Source organism: Amia ocellicauda, chromosome 8 (assembly GCF_036373705.1).
Source record: "Amia ocellicauda isolate fAmiCal2 chromosome 8, fAmiCal2.hap1, whole genome shotgun sequence".
Classification (NCBI taxonomy): Eukaryota; Metazoa; Chordata; class Actinopteri; order Amiiformes; family Amiidae; genus Amia; species Amia ocellicauda.
The window spans coordinates 16,494,466-16,518,841 of NC_089857.1; the positions used below are offsets into that span (position 1 = coordinate 16,494,466).

Here is a 24,376-nt window from a genome sequence, read left to right on the forward strand (position 1 = left end):
TTCATAAAGCAAATGCACACTTTACAGCATCATCAGAATCAATGAACAGAGACTGTAAACGGGGGACACTACTAAATGTGGTGCCAGCGGCTAGTGCTGGTGTTAAAAGACAGAGGACAAAACATCCCTTTAAAATCTCATTACAGTAAAAATGAAATAAAATAAAAAACATGTTTTAGCCCCAACTATGCAGGCTATAATTAAGAGTTAATGACCTCTGCAACTGTTTTTCATTTATCTGCCACTGTCAACCTAGGGCCCTGAACAATAATGACTCTTTGGCAAACTATTGTGCCACTTCTGAAGCACATAACTCACACATGTCTCATCTAAAGGACACAGAGAATGGAGGCTCAGTGACTTCCTCAGTGTGTGGTATATTGTGAGACATTTTCAGAACTGGAGCTGGAATCAGGAAAGTCCCAGAAACAAGCTCTTGTCTCATGGGACAGCTAACATCAATTACAGTAGTGGCTCACACTTATGGCTTACCAGTGTACTCTACCCAGGTCAATCCCCTAGCACCACTTCATCTAAACTCCCCCCTTATCCCACCAACCTATGGGTCAATGCTCTGTCATTAACCAAAAGAGACCAGTGGGACCCTCAATTATGAATGATGAATGACATAATGTGCCAGGGCAGAGGGGCTCAAACTGTGGTCTGTGAACATCTGGTAAGCCGCCAGTTCCTTTCAGGTTGTCTAAGGAAAGGTGACATGCTTACAGGAAGAGGGCATGCCAGGTTTATAGCATTCCATGGCTTAAGCCTAAAACACCTTTAAAACAGATACAGGGAGAATATGTATACATTTAAATAATCAAATTTAAAAGGGAAAAGTTGAAAACCCATCTGTTTCTTGGCTCCGGAGTTAGGCTGGTGTGTCGAATGTATTCTCCTATTCATGTCTCTGTTCTTGTGTCCACTTAATGCAGCAGCTTTGAAAGAGAATAGCTGGAGATCCACAGAGCATAGATTGACAAAATCACATACACTGATATTAATGTATTTATTTATTTACGTCCTTCACATAGTTTGCCATTCTTCCAAGAACTTTCTGGTGCCTATGGAAATGAATCTACTACATCTTACTTTAACTACTGACATGAATCCTAACCCTATTGTTAGTCTTGCCTTTATGGTGTATGAAGCTGTATATAGGTTTAGGTTGTGAAGTAGATTGAAGGTAGGGGTGGGCGATCTGACGATTTTATATCGTGATCGATCTTGAAGACGTCCACGATCTACTTTTCAAGTGAATCGTAGAGATCATGATATTTTATGTCCTGATAATAATGTTAAAACTACAACACTGACTGCCTACTAGATGGCTGTTCTGATTGGCAAAATTATACCACGTGTTTCTATCATGTGTGTTTCATGCGTGGTGACAAATTGGAAAAAAAATTCAACATGAACTAGCAGCATGGCGGATGAGGAGCTGGTGCCGAAAAAAGACTCAACATCAGTTGTGTGGCAATGGTTTGGCTATGCACAGTCAGACATTTCTCAGAGAAAAGTTATGTGTAAACTTTGTCGGGTAACGGTCGGCTCTTCCAGAGGTTAATACGACACATCTTTTCAACCACCTGAAAAGGAAGCATCCGAAGGAACATGCTAAGAGTGTTTCCCTCAGGTCGGTACAACCCCACTCGTGTATCTCACGAGGTCCCGAAAGATAAACAGTAATCACTGACCGACACATTAGAGCCGTCAAAAATACGACTAAAGCTGCAAACAATGGAAAGAGGTGATGGAGGCGGTCACATTCTACTTAGCTAAGGATATGGTGCTATTCATATCTGTGGAAAACATGGGATTTAAAAAACTGATCCACACTTTAGACGCACGGTATGATTTGCCAAGTCGCAAATATTTTTCTAACACCGCCATTCCCCATAGGTATAGTGAATACCGACAGAGGATCGCTGCAGAAATAAAGCAGGTAGAATTTTTTGCAATTTATTTTGTATAATATTATCTATTGGCTGCTGCCACTTGAAGTTGAAACAGGATGTTTATTTTTCAGAATTTGAAAAGTGCACACCTTTGTGAGTACTTTAAGATCTTGTGTTATTTAATGTTTATCTATGACTGCTGATTACAACTTTAATATTTAAAATAAAGTTAAACTCAGGACATTTAATGACATGTCAACTGATTCTTTAATTCAATGTTGTGTTTTACATAGATAAATCCATAGGCTTGTTCCAGTCTGGATATTCTCTATAGTACATCTCAAAATTGGGAAGATCGTGATTCAGATCGTGGATCGTGATTATGTGTTATAAGATGGTGATATTATTTTTTGGGAAGATCGCCCACCCCTAAGTGAAGGAGGGATTTTCGGCTATGGAGAGGTTTAATAAGGGAAACAAGTGAAGGTGGAGAGTAATAACTAGTTTATAATACTACTACTAATACTTTATAAAGCTACTTGAATCATTTATGAACATTTACCAAACAGTTATAACACAGTAACATGCAGTGTCTTAATATAAAGCTTTACAATTATTGTTATAATAATTGTCAGTGCTAATAACAGGTGATGGCGGTAGGTATATTGCAGACATTGTTTTGACAATTGATTCCTTTTCCCATAATCTTGTTCAGTACATTGATTTGAGGCCCTTGTTTGACCCTGACCCTGTCTTTTCATTTTGAAACTGCCATTTCATATAATATAAAATGGTCACATGCATTCTCTTAAACTTCCCACACCGACACTGAGAAATTAACATTAAACCTGTTGTTAAAAAATATCCGCTTTCTTAACACATGCTGTCATCTGTGTTAATTTTAATGTTAATTTATCTTGAGACAGAAACACATGCATGGTGGTATGGGCTTAAAAGTTACATTTAATGCCCGCTTGTGCTCAGTTAGGCCAAGCTAACTGGAATAACCAGCTCAGTACATTGCATTCTTCTGACGGTGAATAAAATTAAGTTTGGCCGCTGGAGGTGAGGACCAAATTAATCTTTGAAAAGAATTAAATCAACAAACACAATAGCTCCCAGCTTTAGGTGGCATTTAGGTCTAACGGTGGGGTGTGAAAGTAATAAAAAGCATAATCTTGGGAGGTAGAGCACAGCATGTAAGTCTTCAGAGCGTGGTGTGTGCAGATGGATGAGAGAGACAGTGGTGCATAACAGTGGAGGAGAAGAAGCAAGGTGGCACGCACTGTGAGGTATTAGAGCACGGGAGATAAGCGTAAGCGCTGCTATACTACCTTGCATTCTGACAGGGTGAGGTCAGGTGGTCTTATCTAATGCTGCAGATTAACTGCTTCGAGGAGAAAGAAAAACTGCAAAGAGCAGAAAATAAAAGGCGAAGCAGAATATTACTTTTTTTTCCAACTGTAAACAGCAAATGACGTATATCTCAGATAAACCAAAACCCAATACATCCTGGGAAACTGTGGCATGTTTGTTCCCCCGACCCCCTTTTGTGTCACATTTGGACTTACGGGGTCCACAGTTAGGATATGGATGTTGCCAAACAAAATGGTTCCAAGAATAATGAAGTTATTATCAAGGAGTCCTTACTTAAATGCCAGGAGAAACAAAATGCAAATCAAAAGCCATTGCACTCTAGATGAATGTAAGAAAAATAGCAAATGGCAAAGACGAAAACATTTGTTCTTTTTACTTTTTTCGTTTATGCATTTATATTTCTTACATATACCTGGGAATTATCTAGACCTGTTATTTTTCCCCCACGGATACCCTGACATATCTCATGTTTGAAGTCCCATGAGCTCTTGCATTTCATTTCCATAATAATAATTTCCATGATGAATATGACCTTGTTCCATTGTTAGGCTTCAAGTAGTCCTTGGGGTTGACTTTGTTACTACCTTTCAAGATTTTGAATGGGTGAAAGAAATCCCTTCATTATCACTAGTTCATGACTAAAGATATTCTGTTCCTTTAACCTATCTGTGTATGACATACACTATTAATTTGGTCACACGTCTGGAAACTGTTTTCAGGACACAAATATCCTTGAGGTCTAACTAATTCATTGCATTATTTTAACATTATCTCCCTTGATTTACATTCTACACCTTTGAAATATCTTTAATTATTGCTTCTGCACATTTTTGAATACTAGGAGAATGAGTTAACTGAAGAACAACAGAAACACTATTATTTTCAAAGGTTGCCTATTTAATAATGAGCATCTGACCATGTAATTTATAACCCCCAACATGAAACATTATTAATTATAATTTCATTAGTCTGTTTTCTGAGATTAAGCAGTTATTGCTCTACATAAACAGTTTTCCTTCCAATACCTTTCCATTGAATATTAGTCTTCTATATAGAATGTTATCAAAGGCTTTCTTTGTATCTAAATATAGCATATCATACACTTCACTGTTAACCATTGACATCTGTGATTGTTCAAAGTAGTCTAGCAATTAAGTCCAGTGTTCTCACCCAGGAAAGCTCAAGGCATTCAAATTAATAGATTTTGTAAGAGATGACTCAAAAAATACTTGAATTCTGTCTAAATCTAATCATGCATTCACAGATTTTACAAAATCCCCAAAATTTTGCTTCAAAATCTAGGGAATTTTGCATATTTTTATTTATATACACGGGCTGCAAAAGTAGGGGAAATTTAATCAATTAAAATAAAGACAATAAAGAATTAACAAATATAAATGAATAAACTTTACTAAGTTAAAGGGACCTCACAGGTGTAAATCTGAAATATTAAAACATCCAGCAATGACATCAGTAGCACTTCCATACGCAAAGTGCAGGAGGTGGAAAGCTTTCTACCACACAAATCCTTACTCATGTCCATTTCTTAAGTCTCATATTAATATTTTTTCAACTCCTAAAAGTATATGAGGCTGCTGAACCATGAACCATATTTCATACAACTTAGCCCTACATGCCACGTCTGTCAGGGTGGGGCAGCACAACGACAAGTTCTCAGATTTGACGATTTCCTGTGGTTGGTGTTGAGAAGCGATAGTGGACTGTGGCCTTTGTGTTGCATTTTGCAATCTGCCAGGCAGTGTCCTGGTGTCCAGCAATCAGTCCTGGCAGCAGGTGGGACATCCAAGACATCCACTACAGGGTAAATCAATTACATTTCTCAGTTTACAACCAGCTGTGAGATGCTCAGTCGTGCAGCTTTATATTCCCAGGTCTATGTGCTCTCCACCTTTTTTCTACTTTTTTAATTCATTTGAAGAAAGTCAGTCCTGTCAGAGTGACTTGGGCTGTTCTCTTCTACCTGCTTTCGCACTTTTGTCACGCATTGCACCCATTTCTCAAGTGCTACCCTGAATGCGTTCTGGCAGCCAAAACTTTTTACTGCCTATGAGTAATGTAGTATAAGGCAAATACTCTGATGCCAGCCCTCAGTGCAGGTTTATTGTCATCCCATAAATATGTGCCAGTTCTGCCAGTGTGTCATGTTGAAGTTTCTTTGATAGAAGATGTTCTTTTTTTGTGGGGGGGAGCAGTAAATGGATACACTGAATAATGTAGGGTATACAGAGGCTAATGCTGGGAGACAACAACTCATTCAACTGCAATTTGTCCACTGGGAAAACACAGAACAACAAAGTGTTAATGGAAGGCATGCAGCTTCAACGCACCTGTTTTTAAACTGCATCATGTAATCAAGAAAATGTCTGATTGTTAAAATGTCAAATAACTTTATGTACGTGTGAGTAGCAATTACCTTTCCTTATATGAAGTCATTTGTAAGTAGTCCAGTGCCATCAGCACAGCAGAGCTAAATATTGGATAGAGGATGGATGTGAATGACTGACCTCACTGGAATAACTGTGGGGTCCCAGGTGCCTGGCAAGCCACGAAGGCCAAGGTGACAGTATATGTCTTGGCAACCCCTACAGATTTCCACTCTCAAATGGCTAATGAAACAGCCACAACCTCTGAGTACAGGCCCCACCTTGCGCACTGAGCTGAGGCTCTTACCAGTTCAGCCATTTAATAGCCTCAGTTTAACCGACTGAACTGATTTCCAAGGCATTGAGGGTTTGATCGTTTAAAGACGCCTTTATGAAAGCTACTGGACTGCAGCCCAAGAGGTCTGAAATTGAGGAGTGTGTGTGATTTGATGTGTGAACAAAAATATAATTTTGAACTCCTATAAGGATATTCAGGAGTAGGGAAATTTTCCTCTGAGTAAGCAAGATGCAATTTATTTCTTCACACCTTCTTTTTACAATGTTTAACCCAGCCAGCAAAACTTCTGCAGGCATAAATTGCATGTTTTATACAAATAGTGGGAACATGGAAGAGAATTCCTCCAACGCCTCATTAAGCTTAATGATCTCGTCAGACAGAAAGGAAACAATGGTATTTTTAATTACAATGAAAAGAACTGAAACTGTGAAGATACCAAGATTCCTTTTGTATCTTATTGGTGAATTGAAGCACAGTCTTGATAGGCAGTATCTCCACAAAGATGAGTATATCAAATGTCCTAAATTAGCTTTTAAGCAGTTTAGCTTGGAATCGGATTAAGGATATCACAGTTTTGTGTATCAGTATGTGTTTATTAGTCAAACAAAGAGTCCTCACTCAAAAGGTATTTTCACAGCAATACAAGTGCCAAATGTAAAATATCATCTCTCCTGCCACTTTAATTCCGCCATACATCTTTCAGAAGATAATGTGAGACCTTGATATTAGTCACCACAGCTTCTCATGGCCAAGGAAACCATTTAAAAAACAATCAGCAGGATTTTCAGCTGGAGTAGTGGATTTGGACACATTTTGTTAATAACTCTTTTTCACATGTATTACACATTAAGCTCAGCATCCAGCATATACCTAATTATTGCACTCTATCATAATATTGGCGTTGTACCAGGATCTGCTTTGCCAAACAAAGAACTGCATGCCAGACTGTGGTCGACATTGCTGCTGATATTGAAGAGAGTAAGGAGTGGTTTGCTCCTTACTCATCTTCAGTTTTACTACCCTTGTATTGGGACTAACATCTGATTATCCTGTTGGGCACCTCAGCATATTCTGCCACATTTTCTGTTGTCAAACTTTCATTTCTATTCCCCTCCTTTGAAGAGTCCATTCAGTTTGCTATGGACATCCAGAATATGCATGATTGACTCATTTGTCTTCCCTTGATCAGGACAATCACTCTGTTATGAATCCACAGAATGATATCCAGATCTTTGTAGATTTCCCACGGGTGTCTACCGATATTGACCAGTCAAACTGACCCGTTCTCATGAGGAACTTCCTGTTGTCTGGAGAGTGAAGTTTCTGCTACGTGCCAGTTCTCACAACTTGTGTTATGACTGCCCACTCTGAGCTGGTATGTCTGTTTACATTGTTTGTGTTAGATTACACATCCTACAACTATATGTAATCTATGGAAGGTCAGTGTCTTGGCGGTATTACAATATTAGGTTACGTTCAGTAATACTAAGCACAGGAAGATTAAGCCATGTGATTTGATGTTTGTGATTAAAATATAATCTAACTTGTAATCCTTTCAAAACCCTTTCAAATTATTAACATTTCTTCATTTCTTCAATTCTAATACATAACAAACATACAATGCACAAAACAGCATTAAAGAGTAGTTCACATTTGCAATAGTGCTGGAGACAATTGGCCACAAGACTTTTGATGCCTTTCTCTATATCTGAATGTTGTGAAATGCTGAACAAAGCTGTTCCTCTTAACATAAAAGACAATGTCTAACGGGTAAGGGCTAATAGATCCACTTACATATCAATGTATTCATATTCACAGCTATGCGCACTATTTCATGTTATCTTTCAATTTTAGTTAAGACAAGACATCTTAATGTATACCATTAGCGATTGGCAGAGATGTCTTTCTGCAACAGCAGACTAGGACCCCACTGCAACATCCTGATATCTTAACAGCAACACTCTGCATTATTAGAAATACATACTTAAATACTCTAAAGCAATTAAAGATCAGTAACATTGATGCACAAACACATTATTTATCATCCAGAATTAATGGTGTTTGGCATGATGAGAATTGCCTTTTCTTATGTTTCAGTTCCACTAAAAATATAATTGCCACTGTTTTGGGCACCAACACAACATTTTTCTGTCAATACGTCAGGTCAGCAAATCAGCTGTCTTATTACATACAGTTCTTCAAAACTTCATCATTATGATCTCACCCAACTGCCATAAAATTCACTTTGCCTACTTTATTTTTGTATTGTAAATCTGGTGAGGCGGCATCTAAATGTGACTTTGTAAGCATCTGAGACAATTGATGCAAGACAAAAATAGTGCTATTAAAAATGTTTCAATGTGAATCAAGTCAGACATCAAAAGACAATAATGCATTATTCAACTTCAATAAGGCACGAAGAAGAATGTGCTGCAATGAGGAAGAGTGTGGTCTAGTATATTATACTAATAAGGAACCAAAACTGTAGGCTTTTTGAATGAGAATTATATAATGCAGTTTGGATACGATTAGTGTTGTCACTTTTACCGATGTGTAGAATGGTACAATTTGTATAAAGGTTGATTTGAGAGTTTGGGTAGAAACATTTTGCTACATACGCTATTGTTAGGTCAAAGCATAATCACAACTTCCACCATCAACTGAACAGGCTTATATTACATTTAAATATACACAATACATGAAAAAGAAGAACAAACAACTCGAGAGAATTATGTAATGTGAGGATTACCATTTTGGTAAAATGATTACTTTTGTTTACAGCGAGGAAGATTTCTAAACCTATTATAATACAGTATAATTACTGATATATTACATAGTTACTGTCCACTTACCCTATACATCTGGAATGCAACAATCATGTTTAGGAAATGCATACATTTCTGGAATATATTTGTTCAAACTGTTTGTTTCAGGCTTTCCAACGGAATCTGTCAGGCCAGATACAATGGAAATTTCCACACAAACATTGACTATTGAATTGCTATTGCTAAACATATTTTACACACATTGGAAATGGAAAATTTACAATTTTAATACAATTGGAAGGCGGTGCCTGTTTGAAAACATTTGGAAACAATTGGAAGGGAATCATACGTACAGTATAGAGGGAGTCATACTTCTAGATAACTTTATATATTAGTACTGTACTCTGATGTTTCTCATTCCTTCTTTAGAAAGAATATGAATGATTAGTAAAGACAATTCAAAGGAGATATAAGCCATTTTATTATTTAGTTGATGAACACACATGTATGATTTCAATCTTAAATCCTGACATGAACCCGTTGAGGTAAGTTCTGTGGTCTTAGAGCACTTTACCCACTTTGCATCAGGTTAGACCACATGTTTTTTAGTTTTGGATTTCAGTCAGATGCCACTGCTGAACCCTAGGAGGAATTCTGTCCTTTTATATGTTTAGGTGTCAGAATTCTAGTAGAAAAGATTGTGCTCTATTCCAGAAGTGCTGAAATCTAAAATAGAGAATATAAATAGAGAAGACAACATTGAACAAACTTTGATGGATTGAAAACTCTTAGCTTCCATGTTATCTCAATGCACAGATTTCTAAACCTACCTGTTTTCTATGTCTCTCTGTCTGTCCCCTGACTGCATTGTACAATAACTTATTCCTATGACTAAGCAGAATTTGATTTTGTTTCCAACCACAGAAGCAACTTGTCAAATAAACTCTAGGCTGAACTGACACATACTTTGCACCAGTGATGAGAACCGGTAAAAAATAATACAAGTAAAATTATAATGTAGATATTTTACTACTCATACACAATATTTTGAGATTAACTTGTGAAGAAGAAGGGTGTGACTGTCCCAGAAACAGGCATTAACTGGAGTAACTTCAATTTCTTTGCTGTCATATTTCCTTTAAGCCATGAATGAAAAACCTGAAAGTACATTATTTCCTTTTTAATCTACTGTATATATTGTCATAATTTTGTAATTTAGAGCATGTCACTACAAATGCTGTGCTGAATTTCAAACTCGTATGAATAATTGTTGATTTTCTCTGATCAAAGACACATTGTTCTTCAAACGACAACTAAACGCTGATTAATTAGAACTACATAATCATAATGGTATAAAATAAACAAGTTAGACATAGTTGGAGAAGGAAGCAAACTTTTCTCCCTTGATGGATTTCACCAGCATGTCTCATTACAGGTTTTTAAACTGCAGTCTTGTCAGTATAATTTTGAAGTCTTTAATATTCCCCGTGCAGAGCACAAGATCCTACAGAACAGTGTTTTTATGCAGATGAATGCAGAATCCTTCCTTCTCTCTAATTAAAAGTGTTCCAGTTCATTTGCCATAGGCTTGTGTATGATGAAGGTACTTTGTTGTGCCGTAGTATAAACAATCTTTGCATTATCTTACCAGTTCATTTTATGAAGTACATATATAATAGAGCAGGAATAAAATATATATTTTGGTATTAAATGTCATTAAAGTGCTAATGCTGTTATTCCTATTCCTAAAACCTGTTTAATTTCTATTGCAGTTTCCAGAGAGGACTCAAGCCAGTCAATAGCCTCGTGTTTGGCACTAGTGCATTCACCCATGGAAGCCTCTGTAGACAAGATCCCGGGCAAAGAAGCGAAACCTACGGACTCGGCTCCTGGGTATGTTTTTTTTCTATTCCAGATGCTTTACAGTGATGCAGTATGGAGTCAGTAAGTGGGTGTAATGGTGACAAACAGGCCATTTCTTAGCTGCAGGTCACAAAAGCAGTAGACCGGTACACCACCTGTACACCACTAAGTACACCACTTGTAACACATTTAAACCTAAATCTGTACAAACGGTTGAATTGTGCTATTTCTGTATGTACAGTTTGTTTTGTTTTTTCATCAAATCCAATTTTATTGATGTATTTGTTAGCAGATACCCTTTCCCAATACAGATTTCTCAAGCACAATGTGTGAGAAACCACTTCCAAGTTTAAAAAGCCACTGTACAATAGAATACAAAGATGGTCTATTATGGCATCTATCTGGCATCTAGTGAAAACAAATGGGTTTTTACACCTGATTCGAAAAATAATTGAGGAGGTTTCAGTTCTCAGAAGACTCTAGCAAGGATTTCCAAAAATAGACGATCTCTTCAAAGGCTCTGTCTCCCACTGTCTTGAGACTTTATGGAGAGTTTAGGAAAACATGGGGTCATGTATTCAGAAGTCCTTAGAGCCAGGTAAGATGGTACTCTTCCCTGGAGAATTTTAGAGGTCATATTTAACATCAAAACAGGAAGACAATGAAGTCTTTCATCTGAGTGGTTTTCTGTTCATATAGTGTGAGTTAATACTATATTAACCAACTCGTTTTCCAACTAACAAGTTTCAACAAATTTAGCTTTATATAGATTCCTTAATCGTGTATTACCACAGCCAGTTCAATATGCAGAGATGATAAAAGCACATGGATGGAACATAATTCCTCAGCTTTGTTTTATTTTTGAGTTGAAGATATGTTTCACTAGACATTGTGTGCTTCCAAAGTCAAAAAGAAAGATATGTGACTGTTGTCATTATAACAGTTTAAGAGAGTATTATTTGTATAGAATAAATGTTACAGAATCGTGTATTATTCCAGAAACAGGAAACATATACATATGGAACAGGATTGATCCCAAAATTGGGGAGGGGGTGGGTACGAGTCAGCTGGGTAATCCTCAGTTCATTGAACACAAGCAACTCCTGTGGCTTCTTGGGCACCTGCAGGTTCACATTGTTAGCTTTTCCAGCTGTTTCTACATTATGGACTTGCAGTGTGAAAAAGAGCCGATGGCTTTCATAACATGTGTTTCAGAGAATGCATGGCTTGTTTCAGCCCTCCTAAAGAAACACACAGTCTTAGCAGTGGGTTGAGTTCACTAACTGATGACTCCAAATGTGGAAGAAAAATTGAATGGAGAAGATATAATGCGATGGCTAATTTGAAATCCAGACTAAAGTTTTTCAAAGCTATCTCTAGTACAAAAGAATGCATGAGCCGAAGAGTGACTGTATACAGCAAAAGTTTTAACAAAGGATGGAATCTTTGAAGAACGACACTAATTTGATCAAATACCTCTAGGTTTTGAAAAATGCTTTATTCCCGGAGTTACAATAGCTGGTTTTGATTGAGTTGGAACAATGCCCATAGAAGGATAATTTCTGATGGTATTGTAAATGGTAAGGTCTAGCAAATCAAGGATCTTAGTATTTGTAGTTATAGGATCTAAACAACCAGATGTATTTATTTTATAAACCTTTTCTCTTACTCTATTGATATTCAGAAAACAAAAACTCATGGAGGAATAGGCTACATACTGGAATAGCTACCTTTCTTACCCAATTAGTATTACCAAAGCAGTAAAGAAAGAGTCTCAAATACTGAAGACTGAAGTTTCATAAATTTAATGAGACTCTTAGGTCAGAGGTAGCCTTTACCTGTGAATTCAGCAATCCATAAATTACATTTAACCATTTCCCCAGAATTACCCTTTTCATTCATTAGTTAACTGGAATAAAAGACGTTCTTGTATTCAGTAACACAACATATTAAGCCAATACATTCAGTTTCCTATTTTTTTCAATATTCTCCTCATGACGTCTCCCATTTCCAGCGTTTTATTTTGTGTTCTCTGAGTGCCTGAGTACAGAGGACACATGCAGCTCCATTTAGTCAGAAAGAATCTCATTACAATCACATACAATGAGAACTAAATTAAAGTTTGAAACCAGTTCACATTTTGGTACACTGTGTAAGTAAGGAGTTTTCAATGGACTCAAAACTTCTGAAAGTAGCAAATCTCTTACAGCGCAGATCATCACACTTGGGTGGGTGTTGTAAAATCAAAAAAGGTCAATAATGTGATTTAGCCTAGAGAGAGAGTGGGCACATTCACCAGCTGTCTATTCATTATAACAATACTATGTTACAAAATCAGTTGTCTCATTAGAAATAGTTGGGGATTGAAATCATCAGGTAACAGCATTGAAATGAAATATGTGTGTTATGAAAGTAGAGGTAAATCTTGTTATGTCAGTCTCATTTGACGGTGTCCTATGAGGACAGATTCAGAGGATGTAATGTCTTTAATACTCAACACGGGGTAATTAGTTGTAGTAGTGATAATAATTAGCTTGGGGTAATCTGATTGCAACTAAAGTGGGTATTATGGGTTTATTTTATGACCGCTACGAACATTGATATAAATACCTTTCAATATTTTCACTCAGACCAGGAGTTCTAGAGTTCCAGTCCTCAGGGTCCAATTGAAGCTCTCAATTATTATAAGAATCTAAGTATTTGCCTATTTAGACATGTTTTGTCTTCTTGCAAGGCCGTTTTGTTATCCATGGCATGAATTAATGTCTTGTATCTAAGAACTAACTGTCCTCTTTACAAAGCTAGCTGAGAATGTAAACAAATAAACAAACAAAACAAAACTGAGGGACATTTCTACACTCTTTGTGTGGGTGTCCTCCATCCGTCCTTTAAATCCATCTTCCCGTGACCATCTTCTAACTCTTTAATCTGACACGGTGGGTTGCAGTTGCCTGCTGTTCGTTGCAGCATTCTCTTTGATGTTTCTGTGGTTTCTTGTGGGGAGAGAGAGGTTTAAAATGGTTATCTTTGTGGATTGTTGTGAGCCTTTGTTGACCACTGCAACATTTGCTTGTATGGGATTTGGTTGGTTTAAGACTGTTTAGAGTTCTCTGGACATCACAGCTGAAATATTTATCCGGTTTTCTCTCTGTGCCTTAAGAGAAGCTTTGGGAGGAGAGAAACCATAGCTGCAACTGTTTCCCCTTCAGCTAATTCCTATTTTTTTGTTTTATCTTTTTCATTTTTCTTGGCAATATTATTCGAGAAATACAAATCTACACGTTCAATTTCAGGAGCCGAGAATTCTGCTACTCATACCATGACTCATGGAAATTAGGCCCCGAAGGGTCTTTACAGTAGTTAGAACAGATGGAAGGCCTGAAAAATATACCATCTTGTTTTTATTTGTAATTAAAAAACAAATTCTAATGTTTCCATTGATTGGTAAACCAGATTATTACACAACATAAAATAAATTCCATGGGGTGACTAATAATTTTGACTAAAATTATATAATCTGCCATTTACATGTTTTAGAGTATAGAACCACAGGTGTTTGACTGATTGTAATATTTTAATATGTGTTGATTTTACTATTTATGTAGGCATTGTTGTATTGTTTTCACTACTAAAAAGCTGTTGTATTATTGTTATTCATGCAGGGTGTAATATATGTCAATGTTTGTGTATTTGTGTATAAATAGATAGCTTATTATTTCCTCAGACAAACTATGATGAATGAATGCATTTTTGCATATCAGTGTTATGCAAACCTTTGGCCCCTGTATTACTGGCCTTGATTCTTCATTTCTGCTTAGCATGTATTCCCATTTGTATATCAGTACATTAGGTAAACACTAAACACTTTGCTGCTGTACAGGGATCAAATTTCATATCTAGGTAATATGATCACCATGGTAAAATAATTCTGCTAGGCCTTTACACAAGTTGTGTCCAATTAAAGGTTTACTATTCTTTATCCATGATTCGGAAAACCAACATAGTAAAACCATGGGAAACTGCCCTGTTACTATACAAATGTACTGCGGTACACTTTGTTAGGGCAGCTTTTAAATCGCACAGTTGCATTAAGAATGAATTAAGTGAATGTAATGCATTTCTTTATTAATGTCCAGCTATGTACTTCTGATTATTTGACCTTACATTATTGTTTCTACCACCATGCAAAGAACAGTGAGTTATAACTTTGGATAAGGAATGGGAACACATGTGATTTCTGTAGCTCATGCCCACAGATGGCACATTATACTAAATACAACAATATTCTGAAAAGTCTCATGTGTTCAGTGTCTGCAAGGATTTCCCATTAGCAAGCTAAATGTTGATCCGCCACAATCAGGGTAGAGCGTGCTGTGCTACCTCTTGCCACACTGCATTTGAATAAAACTGTATTTAAGTGTCCATGTGGTTTGCTATCTGCAGACTTTGTGTGTCTTTTTTTATCCTTCTTTGCATCGCTTTTGCTTTCTCAAAGGGAATTGATGCCTTTTTATTTTTTAATAGTGATCTCTAAGATTGACAGGAGTGTTAGTTCGAGTTAGTTCAGGTCTCTTACTCTTCCTTAACGATTTACATCTCATGTTGAACTGCTGTTCTGCTGCTTCCCCTGTTCAGTATGAGAGCTGTGTTAGGCTTGTAAAAAGATGATCAGACTTATTCAGACTCTTTAGGTTATTCCTGGTAACTGAGGGTGTTTTCTTTAAAGCATTACCCATGAACCTTGTGTGTGCATATACCATTCCAGCTGCATATGGAGTTCATTGCAAATTACTACATTTTCATTCACAACCTGTGTTTATAGATACCTTTCCTGCCATGGGGGCAATTCCCCATGCCGAAATGTGTTCAAACACCTGCAGATAGAATATATTTAGAAAATGTAAGGTTTAGATTGAATGAGTTACCCTTTTGGGTAGAAATGTAACGGGGCATTAGAGAACGACTATCTAGAAATGCCAAAGAAAGGTTTCCATTTTGTAGAATATTTCTTGATATGTTTCTGTTGATATAGAGACATCTGATGTAGAATAGAAATCAACAGAAAGCTAAGTGCTGGTTTGGAAAGGCAGTTAGTATTTCTTGTCTTTTAGTTGGCTTCCTACTTTGTCCACTTTATATTCTGTATATTCACTGTCTGTTACTGATGATGCTTCAGTCTTTTTTTAGGCTCCCCATTAAGAGAAAACAGTAGCTGTTTGCTCAGCCTATCAACTGCTGGCTCTTACCAGATGTGTCATTTTTATAGATTTCTCTCAGTTTGTTCTGAAAGCTCTCTTTCCCATTACCAAAAGGTAATCATTTCATGCGAGTACCACAGGTGAAATGTCAGAAAATCATTGATATATTCTATTTTTGATTTTGATCTTGAATCTCAGCAACAATAGTAGTACGGAGTTACTGACATAAAGGATAGATTTAAACTACTTGTTTTGTGTAAATTACGCACATGTACAATACAGCTTCATACTGAAAAATAATGTATCTCATTAAGTATGCATCTTTGAAGTCTTGTTTTACTATATCTGTCAACTGTCGTGTGATGGTGGTGGGTGACGTCACAGAGGTGTTATGTTAGGGTGTTTAAGATGTTTATAGCTGAATTTATCCTTCAGTTTTGACCTGAGTAAAAGGCAATGTGAGAATCCTATGATCCTTCCACTGCACTGCTTTAAAGTGGAAACTTCTTGTGCATGTGGAATTTAAAACAGTTAATGGCTTTTGGCATGGATCATGAGCACAACCATGATTTGACATGGGAGTTATATCTGTTTTTATAAACAGGTGTATGGTACTTTAAATATTAGTAAATTCATTTGAGGATAAATAAATTGCATGTTTATTGGACATCAGATTATACTCTAAATGCTAATTTACTGAGACATTAACATTTAAGATTCTTCTCCCCTGTAGGCACTTGTTAAATGCAAAGAGTGGTCTTGAGTTTATTTCACAGTAATAAATCATAAGCAGAAAATAATCCAGTAAGCATGAATGATTTATCCCAAAACTTGACATTAATTGTGATTCAGCAGTTGTAATGTTTATTCGTTGGTCTGTACCAGTGTATCTGTGCTACTTAAACTGCAGTGTGATAGACTCAGAAAAGTGAAGAATGCCATATGCTAGTAGTCTGCTGTTGCTGTAATTCTCATTTGTACTTTATCTCAGTTTTTCTATCTTAAATAATGGGATGAGGTACTTCAATGGCTTTCACAGTAAAAATGTCATAAACAATGAAGACATGTGGTAGACCTATCATTTCATCATATTGCCTTGCTTTAGCAATTTCACTGTTTTCTACGTCTTATTGAGCTGGCATGCAAGTCTTTGTCAGTTTATCTGTATATAATTTGAAAATCATTCAATTGTCATTGCAGACATAGGGATGTTATACAGAATGTGTTCCTTTTGATACAGAATTAGATTGACATTGTTTAACATCTGTGTGCTACAGACAGTTGATGATAATTGCTTTCATTTCATGTTCACCAGTCAAGAGTCCCCAAGCATTTGGTTAAAAAAAAGTTGGAGAATCCCTTGGATTTACTTGATTGCCTGGGGCTGGAATGAAATTGAACTCAGGCTGTAACTTTCAGACCTGTCCCAAGGTGGTGCTAACTTTAACAAAGAGGAAAAAGCACATGACACATCAAAATGGTATGAGCCCAGATGCCTGGTACGGGTATTGTCAATTTATGATCAATCTCTAGCTCACAGTTCACATTACCTTACTCCAAGCACATCCTGATTTCCCCCCTTATTGTCTAACAATATGTTAATTAATGCAGAACTGAAGGACACAGACTTACAAGGACACAGACTTACAGAAGTTTCTGTTCTTCAAGCCTCTATTTTAGGCCTTTTCAACCAAATCAACAAGTGTCACAGCGTCAATTAATTGAGAAAATATTAATATATACACTTTGATAACCATATGATTATAGCATTGAAGTGTGTCTAGTGGAAGGCAATATGCAGCTGCACAAGCCAACCAAGACCGAAAACTGTTTATTTTAAGATAAATCCATTAACCTACTACTCTGACACTTATGAATAAAAGAACTACATTAAGTACATAAATTGTGCACACAAGTATTCTTTATCTGTTTGGTTACGCAGATGTTTCTCACTTTTGAGGTATAAGTGGTCATATGTCAACATTTTACAACATCATTTTTTTTTTCTTTTTCCAAATTGGAGACCTTTTTAGTGTTCTGGTGATAAAATTGTTTCTTACATCAGACAATATTAATCTTTGTCACAGACATAGCCACTTTTATATTTGCCAGTTCTACACTCACCTAAAGGATTATTAGGAAAACCATACTAATACTGTGTTTGACCCCCTTTCGCCTTCAGAACTGCCTTAATTCTATGTGGCATTGATTCAACAAGGTGCTGAAAGCATTCTTTAGAAATGTTGGCCCATATTGATAGGATAGCATCTTGCAGTTGATGGAGATTTGTGGGATGCACATCCAGGGCACGAAGCTCCCGTTCCACCACATCCCAAAGATGCTCTATTGGGTTGAGATCTGGTGACTGTGGGGGCCAGTTTAGTACAGTGAACTCATTGTCATGTTCAAGAAACCAATTTGAAATGATTCGACCTTTGTGACATGGTGCATTATCCTGCTGGAAGTAGCCATCAGAGGATGGGTACATGGTGGTCATAAAGGGATGGACATGGTCAGAAACAATGCTCAGGTAGGCCGTGGCATTTAAACGATGCCCAATTGGCACTAAGGGGCCTAAAGTGTGCCAAGAAAACATCCCCCACACCATTACACCACCACCACCAGCCTGCACAGTGGTAACAAGGCATGATGGATCCATGTTCTCATTCTGTTTACGCCAAATTCTGACTCTACCATCTGAATGTCTCAACAGAAATCGAGACTCATCAGACCAGGCAACATTTTTCCAGTCTTCAACTGTCCAATTTTGGTGAGCTTGTGCAAATTGTAGCCTCTTTTTCCTATTTGTAGTGGAGATGAGTGGTACCCGGTGGGGTCTTCTGCTGTTGTAGCCCATCCGCCTCAAGGTTGTACGTGTTGTGGCTTCACAAATGCTTTGCTGCATACCTCGGTTGTAACGAGTGGTTATTTCAGTCAAAGTTGCTCTTCTATCAGCTTGAATCAGTCGGCCCATTCTCCTCTGACCTCTAGCATCAACAAGGCATTTTCGCCCACAGGACTGCCGCATACTGGATGTTTTTCCCTTTTCACACCATTCTTTGTAAACCCTAGAAATGGTTGTGCGTGAAAATCCCAGTAACTGAGCAGATTGTGAAATACTCAGACCGGCCCGTCTGGCACCAACAACCATGCCATGCTCAAAATTGCTTAAATCACCTTTCTTTCCCATTCAGACATTCAGTTTGGAGTTCAGGAGATTGTCTTGACCAGGACCACACCCCTAAATGCATTGAAGCAACTGCCATGTGATTGGTTGATTAGATAATTGCATTAATGATAAATTGAACAGGTGTTCCTAATAATCCTTTAGGTGAGTGTATGTAGAAACATCAGAAAACTATGAATCAGAATCAGAAATTGCTATGATTACTAGATTTTAAACTAATATATCTTGCAATGCTATTATTTTACCCTGCTTTCACTCTGCATTACTCTACTCACCTGTGATAATACCACAACCCACCACAGTAGGTACACAAGTGGAACATATAAAATGTATTTGAAAACGTGCATTTGTACCCAACCAATGCATGGTAAAACCCAGTAAAAGAATCAATGCCAATTAGTACAAAACTGGGAGGGTAATCATGATTACCATGCAAACCAAGGTACACTTTTAAAAATGTAGTTCTTAAGGACGAGATGACCTTCACATTTTGTTTCAGCTTCTATTAACCACTGAGCACTGACTATGTTCCTGATCCAGGGTTTCAATTTTTTTTACAAAAAACTAAAGCAAAACTTAATTGAAGAAAAATGCATGATAGAAAACTCCTTGTCCTATATTGAACTCCCCATACTATACCCCATACACCCCCATTCCCCATACCAGAAAAGACAGCTGATGTACAAAGAGAGCAGTGGCAGTGTGTCACATGGTGTTTAACTCTTTCTTGCTTATATTTTATACCTGTGGTGGCATTGATTTTAAAGGGGGAAGGCTTAGTTGAGAAAGGCTATAGATATGGAAAGCTACTTGCAGGAGTATTAGCAGAGAGAAAATTATTACTTTTATAACAAATTATACATTTTGCTTGTGAAAATGAATTATTTAATTTACTTTGCAGCGTGTCATATGTATCCTTACATTTCCAGTACATTGTCTACAGTGAGATAATTGAAAATTCCATTAAAGGTACTATAATAATTCTTAGAAGTCAATAAATGTCCAACACGCTCAGCACGCCACGATAAGCTTCAAATTTCTTGAAGAAATGGTTTCCATGGAAACATAGAGTTACATTGTGAGTTGGCCTGGGTATAATTCAAATAGTTTTAGTCCTACCATACCAATAAACCACATGTATAAGATTACTCCAGCCTGAGCAAATACTTCAAAATTAAGACCAGTAGCAGAGGACACACCGTAATTATCTACATGTAGATTTGGCAAAGAGAATATGCCACTGCATATAGAGTTAGGGATATATTGAACCATGCTGGAGTGCCTTATTTCTTCAAGAATGGGAGTAATGGGGTTCCTTCTACAGAAACAGTAGAACAAGTAGAATGAGACCTCAATAAAATTAACTTTCCAGAGCACGTATACCTTCTTTCACTTGACCTTCCCTGCAATTTTCCACGCAGCAGAATCTTGAAGAAAAAAAGCCCCAGTGCAGTTGAGTAACCAGCGGTCAGTGCAGACTGTGAGGCCCACGCCTCGAGTGAAGCGCTGTGTTGTGTCCACTGTGGAAATTGCGTGCATTCACAATATGGTGATAATAAATCTTCCCATGATGAAGTGTGATCGCTCACACAGTCTCACAGTCCCTAGACAAAAGACGCGAGGCATATTGTCCTTGTACTCCAGATCATTCACACCTGCAGGCTCTCTGGCCATGTATTCCTCAGCCAGTCATCTGCATCTGGGGAGATACACACTCTATTAATACCACGGCTTACTGACACTGACCTGTGCTTCTTATCAAAATTTCTGATATTGTCTTAAAGATACGTGTTTGGTGCCTTACCAGATGATTACAAAATCAAGACATCTCTTTTGAGGGCTGCTGTGACAAACCATGCATAAATACACCTAGTAATATCTGTTTAATAGATGAGCAAAAGTTATGAAACAGGAATTTCTGAACAACTCTGACCACAAATCAACCTGTTTGACTAGGCAGTGGGGTTTCTGGCTGAAGTGACCCGACTTGATATTTGTATTAAGACATTTAATTATCCACTTTATCCACTTTCTATGTTTCAGACTAAATGTATATCATGAGAAATGCAGAAAGAGGAATGTTAGGTGCTGAAATCGATGCAGGGGTCTCTGTGTTCCATTCTGTTGTTGTTCTTATGATATGCCATTTGATGAAATATGCCAAGTACCAGCATAATAACCTTTGTTGCACTTCCTCATGGCAATGTGCACACATTTTCCAAAGATCAATAATGTATTCTGTTTATTCCTTTCTTAGTTCCTATTCAGTGACACTTTCAGATTTGCTATCAATCAGTGAAACCAGGCTACAACAGTTACTGGTCTAAGCAGAGCAAGACCAAACATTTGTCATTATCTGGCTCACAGACCATACAACAGATAAATATGTGGTTGACCAATCCAGATTATTATTAATCCTTATAGTTTAAAGACTCAGAATCCTCTTGCAATCACATGACCCCTTCCTATTTGTTGACACAAAAGTGTTAGGAAATTAATGCTGAAAAATAAATAAAACTTAAATTCACTAAAGTTTAAACTGATTTCAAGCAAATGGATAGCATCTAATATTCATGGTGTGCGCCATCTGCAGTTCCTGTTTGATTATTCATTTTACTGCACCATGTAAGGTTACTAATTTTGATTTGTTTGTGCAGCATAGTAGACTAAGAAAGCTCCCTTCATGAGGGAGGAATCATGCATTTTTGAAGGGGCTAGTAATCACCATGATCAGACAGGAACTGTGGACTGCCTTTAATTTGGAGATGCTTGTTTTCAATGTAAGAATTTCCTGCGTCAGATGCACTATTTTAAATCAAACATCAACAAACAGACAGATGTTTGGTAAATAAAACATCCTGTCAAAAATAACTTGGCAGAATTTGAAAAGCCATTTAATTGTTTTTTCATCTTAAGTATTACATACTGACAGCATATTTTGCGTATAGCAGCACCTCCTAATTTTGTGCTGTAAACGACATCATACATTCTTGTCTTGAGGTTTTTGACGGTAATTTTCCATTAAGATTTGAACAAAGTCAGAAAAGCTGCTATTTCAGACTGAAGGCCAGGAAATGTCAAGGGATGAAAAAGATCAAGAAGGTTAATGATGGTGTGTAGTCTTGTGTAATTTTATGGATGTTCCTTAAACACTAATAAGATTCTGTAGACATTATCGTGTAACATGAAGATGAGTAATGCATTGCCTGATTCAGTGAGAACTCTGTGACCTGCCTTCTACAGTATGTAATACTGGATTAAATATATTTACTGATGAATGTCATTTTACAGCATGTAACTTGGATTGATTTTCTTTGCACAAATGACAAGTGAAATACAAAAATAAACAATCTATCTGCAGGCAGCTTTGAGATTTTTGTATTGATACACTTTCAATGTACTTGACAATTATGTAGTTCAGTAACCCTTGCTTGGGCAGCACGGTGGCATGGTGGTCAGTTTGATTGGTCTCACTAAATTGTCCTGTGTTTGTTGCCCAGCAATGGCCTGGTGTCCCATCCTGGGTGTATTCCTGCCCTATGCCTGCCGGGATCCGCTCCAGCTTCCCCGTGACCCTCACCAGGATAAGCAGTTTCGAAAATGGATGGATAGATGGAACCTTTGCTTTATGGGTCTTCTTACTGTACATCTGTGTTTTCAAAATCTGGACCTAAGCAACATTTTTGTACACTGTCACTGTGCAAATGCCACTGATTTACTCCCCCTTTTTATTAGTTGAGTCACAGAGCAATGGGTTGGTTTAGTGTGTTTGGGATTAATGCTAACCTAGCCCTCTGTTCTCTTTGAAATATTGACCATATGTTTGAAGAAGCTGTAGTCAGGGATGTTTAATGAAGAAATCTCTATGTACATTTGCATTGAGATGTGCATTACATACTGATCTTCAACGATCTTCGTTTGTTTTAAAATACATGAAGGTGACATTCCATAGGCAGTACCAGGTGTTCATAGAAGAAATCTCCTTTTCTGAGCCATTGGCTGTGAATGCATGAGATAGATGACAGTGCCAAGGTTAAAGCTACTGCTTCAGGCAGGTAATCGGGGCTTCAGCAACAAACTGTTCCATCACCTGTTTCCATAGAAACTGGTGGTTTCTCGGCTCCAAGTCATATTCAAAGATTTCTCTTGACAGCTTCAAATAATGTTGAAACTTGCGTCAAGGACAATTTACATCTTGAAGGGGATGGAAAAAACAGTGTTCTTTTTGATTAGTAATACAACTTCTATTCTTTAAACTATAAATAATGAAGGGCCTGCAACTGAATAATTCATCATTGGTACCCACTTTTAAGATAAGTTTTAATATGTAACAGATTATGGAGAATTACGTCTATTGCTACAGTTTGGCATTGAAATGTCTGACTTATGAAATTGACTAGGCTGTGTTTCATTTACCAGTCATTGAATGGTGACATTAATGTCTGGTACTGTGCTTCATTAATGCATGAATGTCACTATCATCAGCTTTATCATGGACATTTGATAAATACTGTTCCTGAAAAGCAGTCAGACTGGTAACATATCTGAAGATGTAGCACTGGGGGCCACAAGAAGAAAAGAACATTTTGAATATTTTAATATTCTTTTTCCTGATTTGGGAAGGCTGGACAAGTAAAGTGATACAGGACAGCAGGGAAACATGGGAAGGGAAAAAAAAATCTTATGTTATAGATTTAAAATACACAGAATGTGTTGTAAAGCAGTATAGATTAAATGTTTGTTAAGGCAAAACATTACATAATGGTACAACGATCACTGACAGATTTGACAGCTGGTTTGTATCACTGCTTTTGATCACAAAGTGTATGTCAATAAGTGCTAGTGGCTTCCAAAAGTGGCAGGGAGTATTATAGAGTACTTCTATCTGAAAACATCAGTAGGGCTGTAGGCTGTTGTTGTTTTTTTGTGTGTGGAAAACTATGAATCCTGAGAGAGGAACAGAGTTACCTGTTGTGTAATCAGTTTGTCAAGATATGCAGTAAGAGTAAATTCCCGGATGGGTTAAGACAGCACCAGGAGAGTGTTTCTGTTGCACCAAGGAAAAGGCTATTTTATATCATCTTAATGGAAACTGTGCATGCTCCTTATGACTGTTTCAAGCAAATTAAATATAAAATACAGTTTATTGAAAGGAAATAGGTAATGCAAATTGGAAAAAGCTTGGACACTGTTCCATATATCAAAGCAGTTATAAACCTACAATAATTATAGATTTGCATAGAGTAATTTCCCTGTTATTGGAGTTTTGGATGTTAATTGGTTATTGATACATCAATTGCATAACGTTTTGTTTCAATACATGTAAAGAAGTGTCACCTGTTTTCTATCCAAAATACTTAAATACTTGCCTTTGCCTCCTGCAGAATATGTCTTTCACAGAATGTT

The 24,376-nt window shown here is 37.1% G+C and overlaps 1 protein-coding gene across 4 annotated transcripts in view; it reads left to right on the forward strand.

Moving 5' to 3' along the window:
- The window catches only part of ccser1 (coiled-coil serine-rich protein 1), a 247,361-nt gene that overhangs the window by 41,734 nt on the left and 181,251 nt on the right, over nt 1–24,376 (forward strand). For all 4 annotated transcript variants that reach the window (XM_066712216.1, XM_066712217.1, XM_066712218.1 and 1 more), the window contains exon 5: nt 10,495–10,615. In XM_066712216.1, coding sequence (XP_066568313.1) covers nt 10,495–10,615 — 121 coding nt within the window. The remainder of the gene's footprint in view (nt 1–10,494; nt 10,616–24,376) is intronic.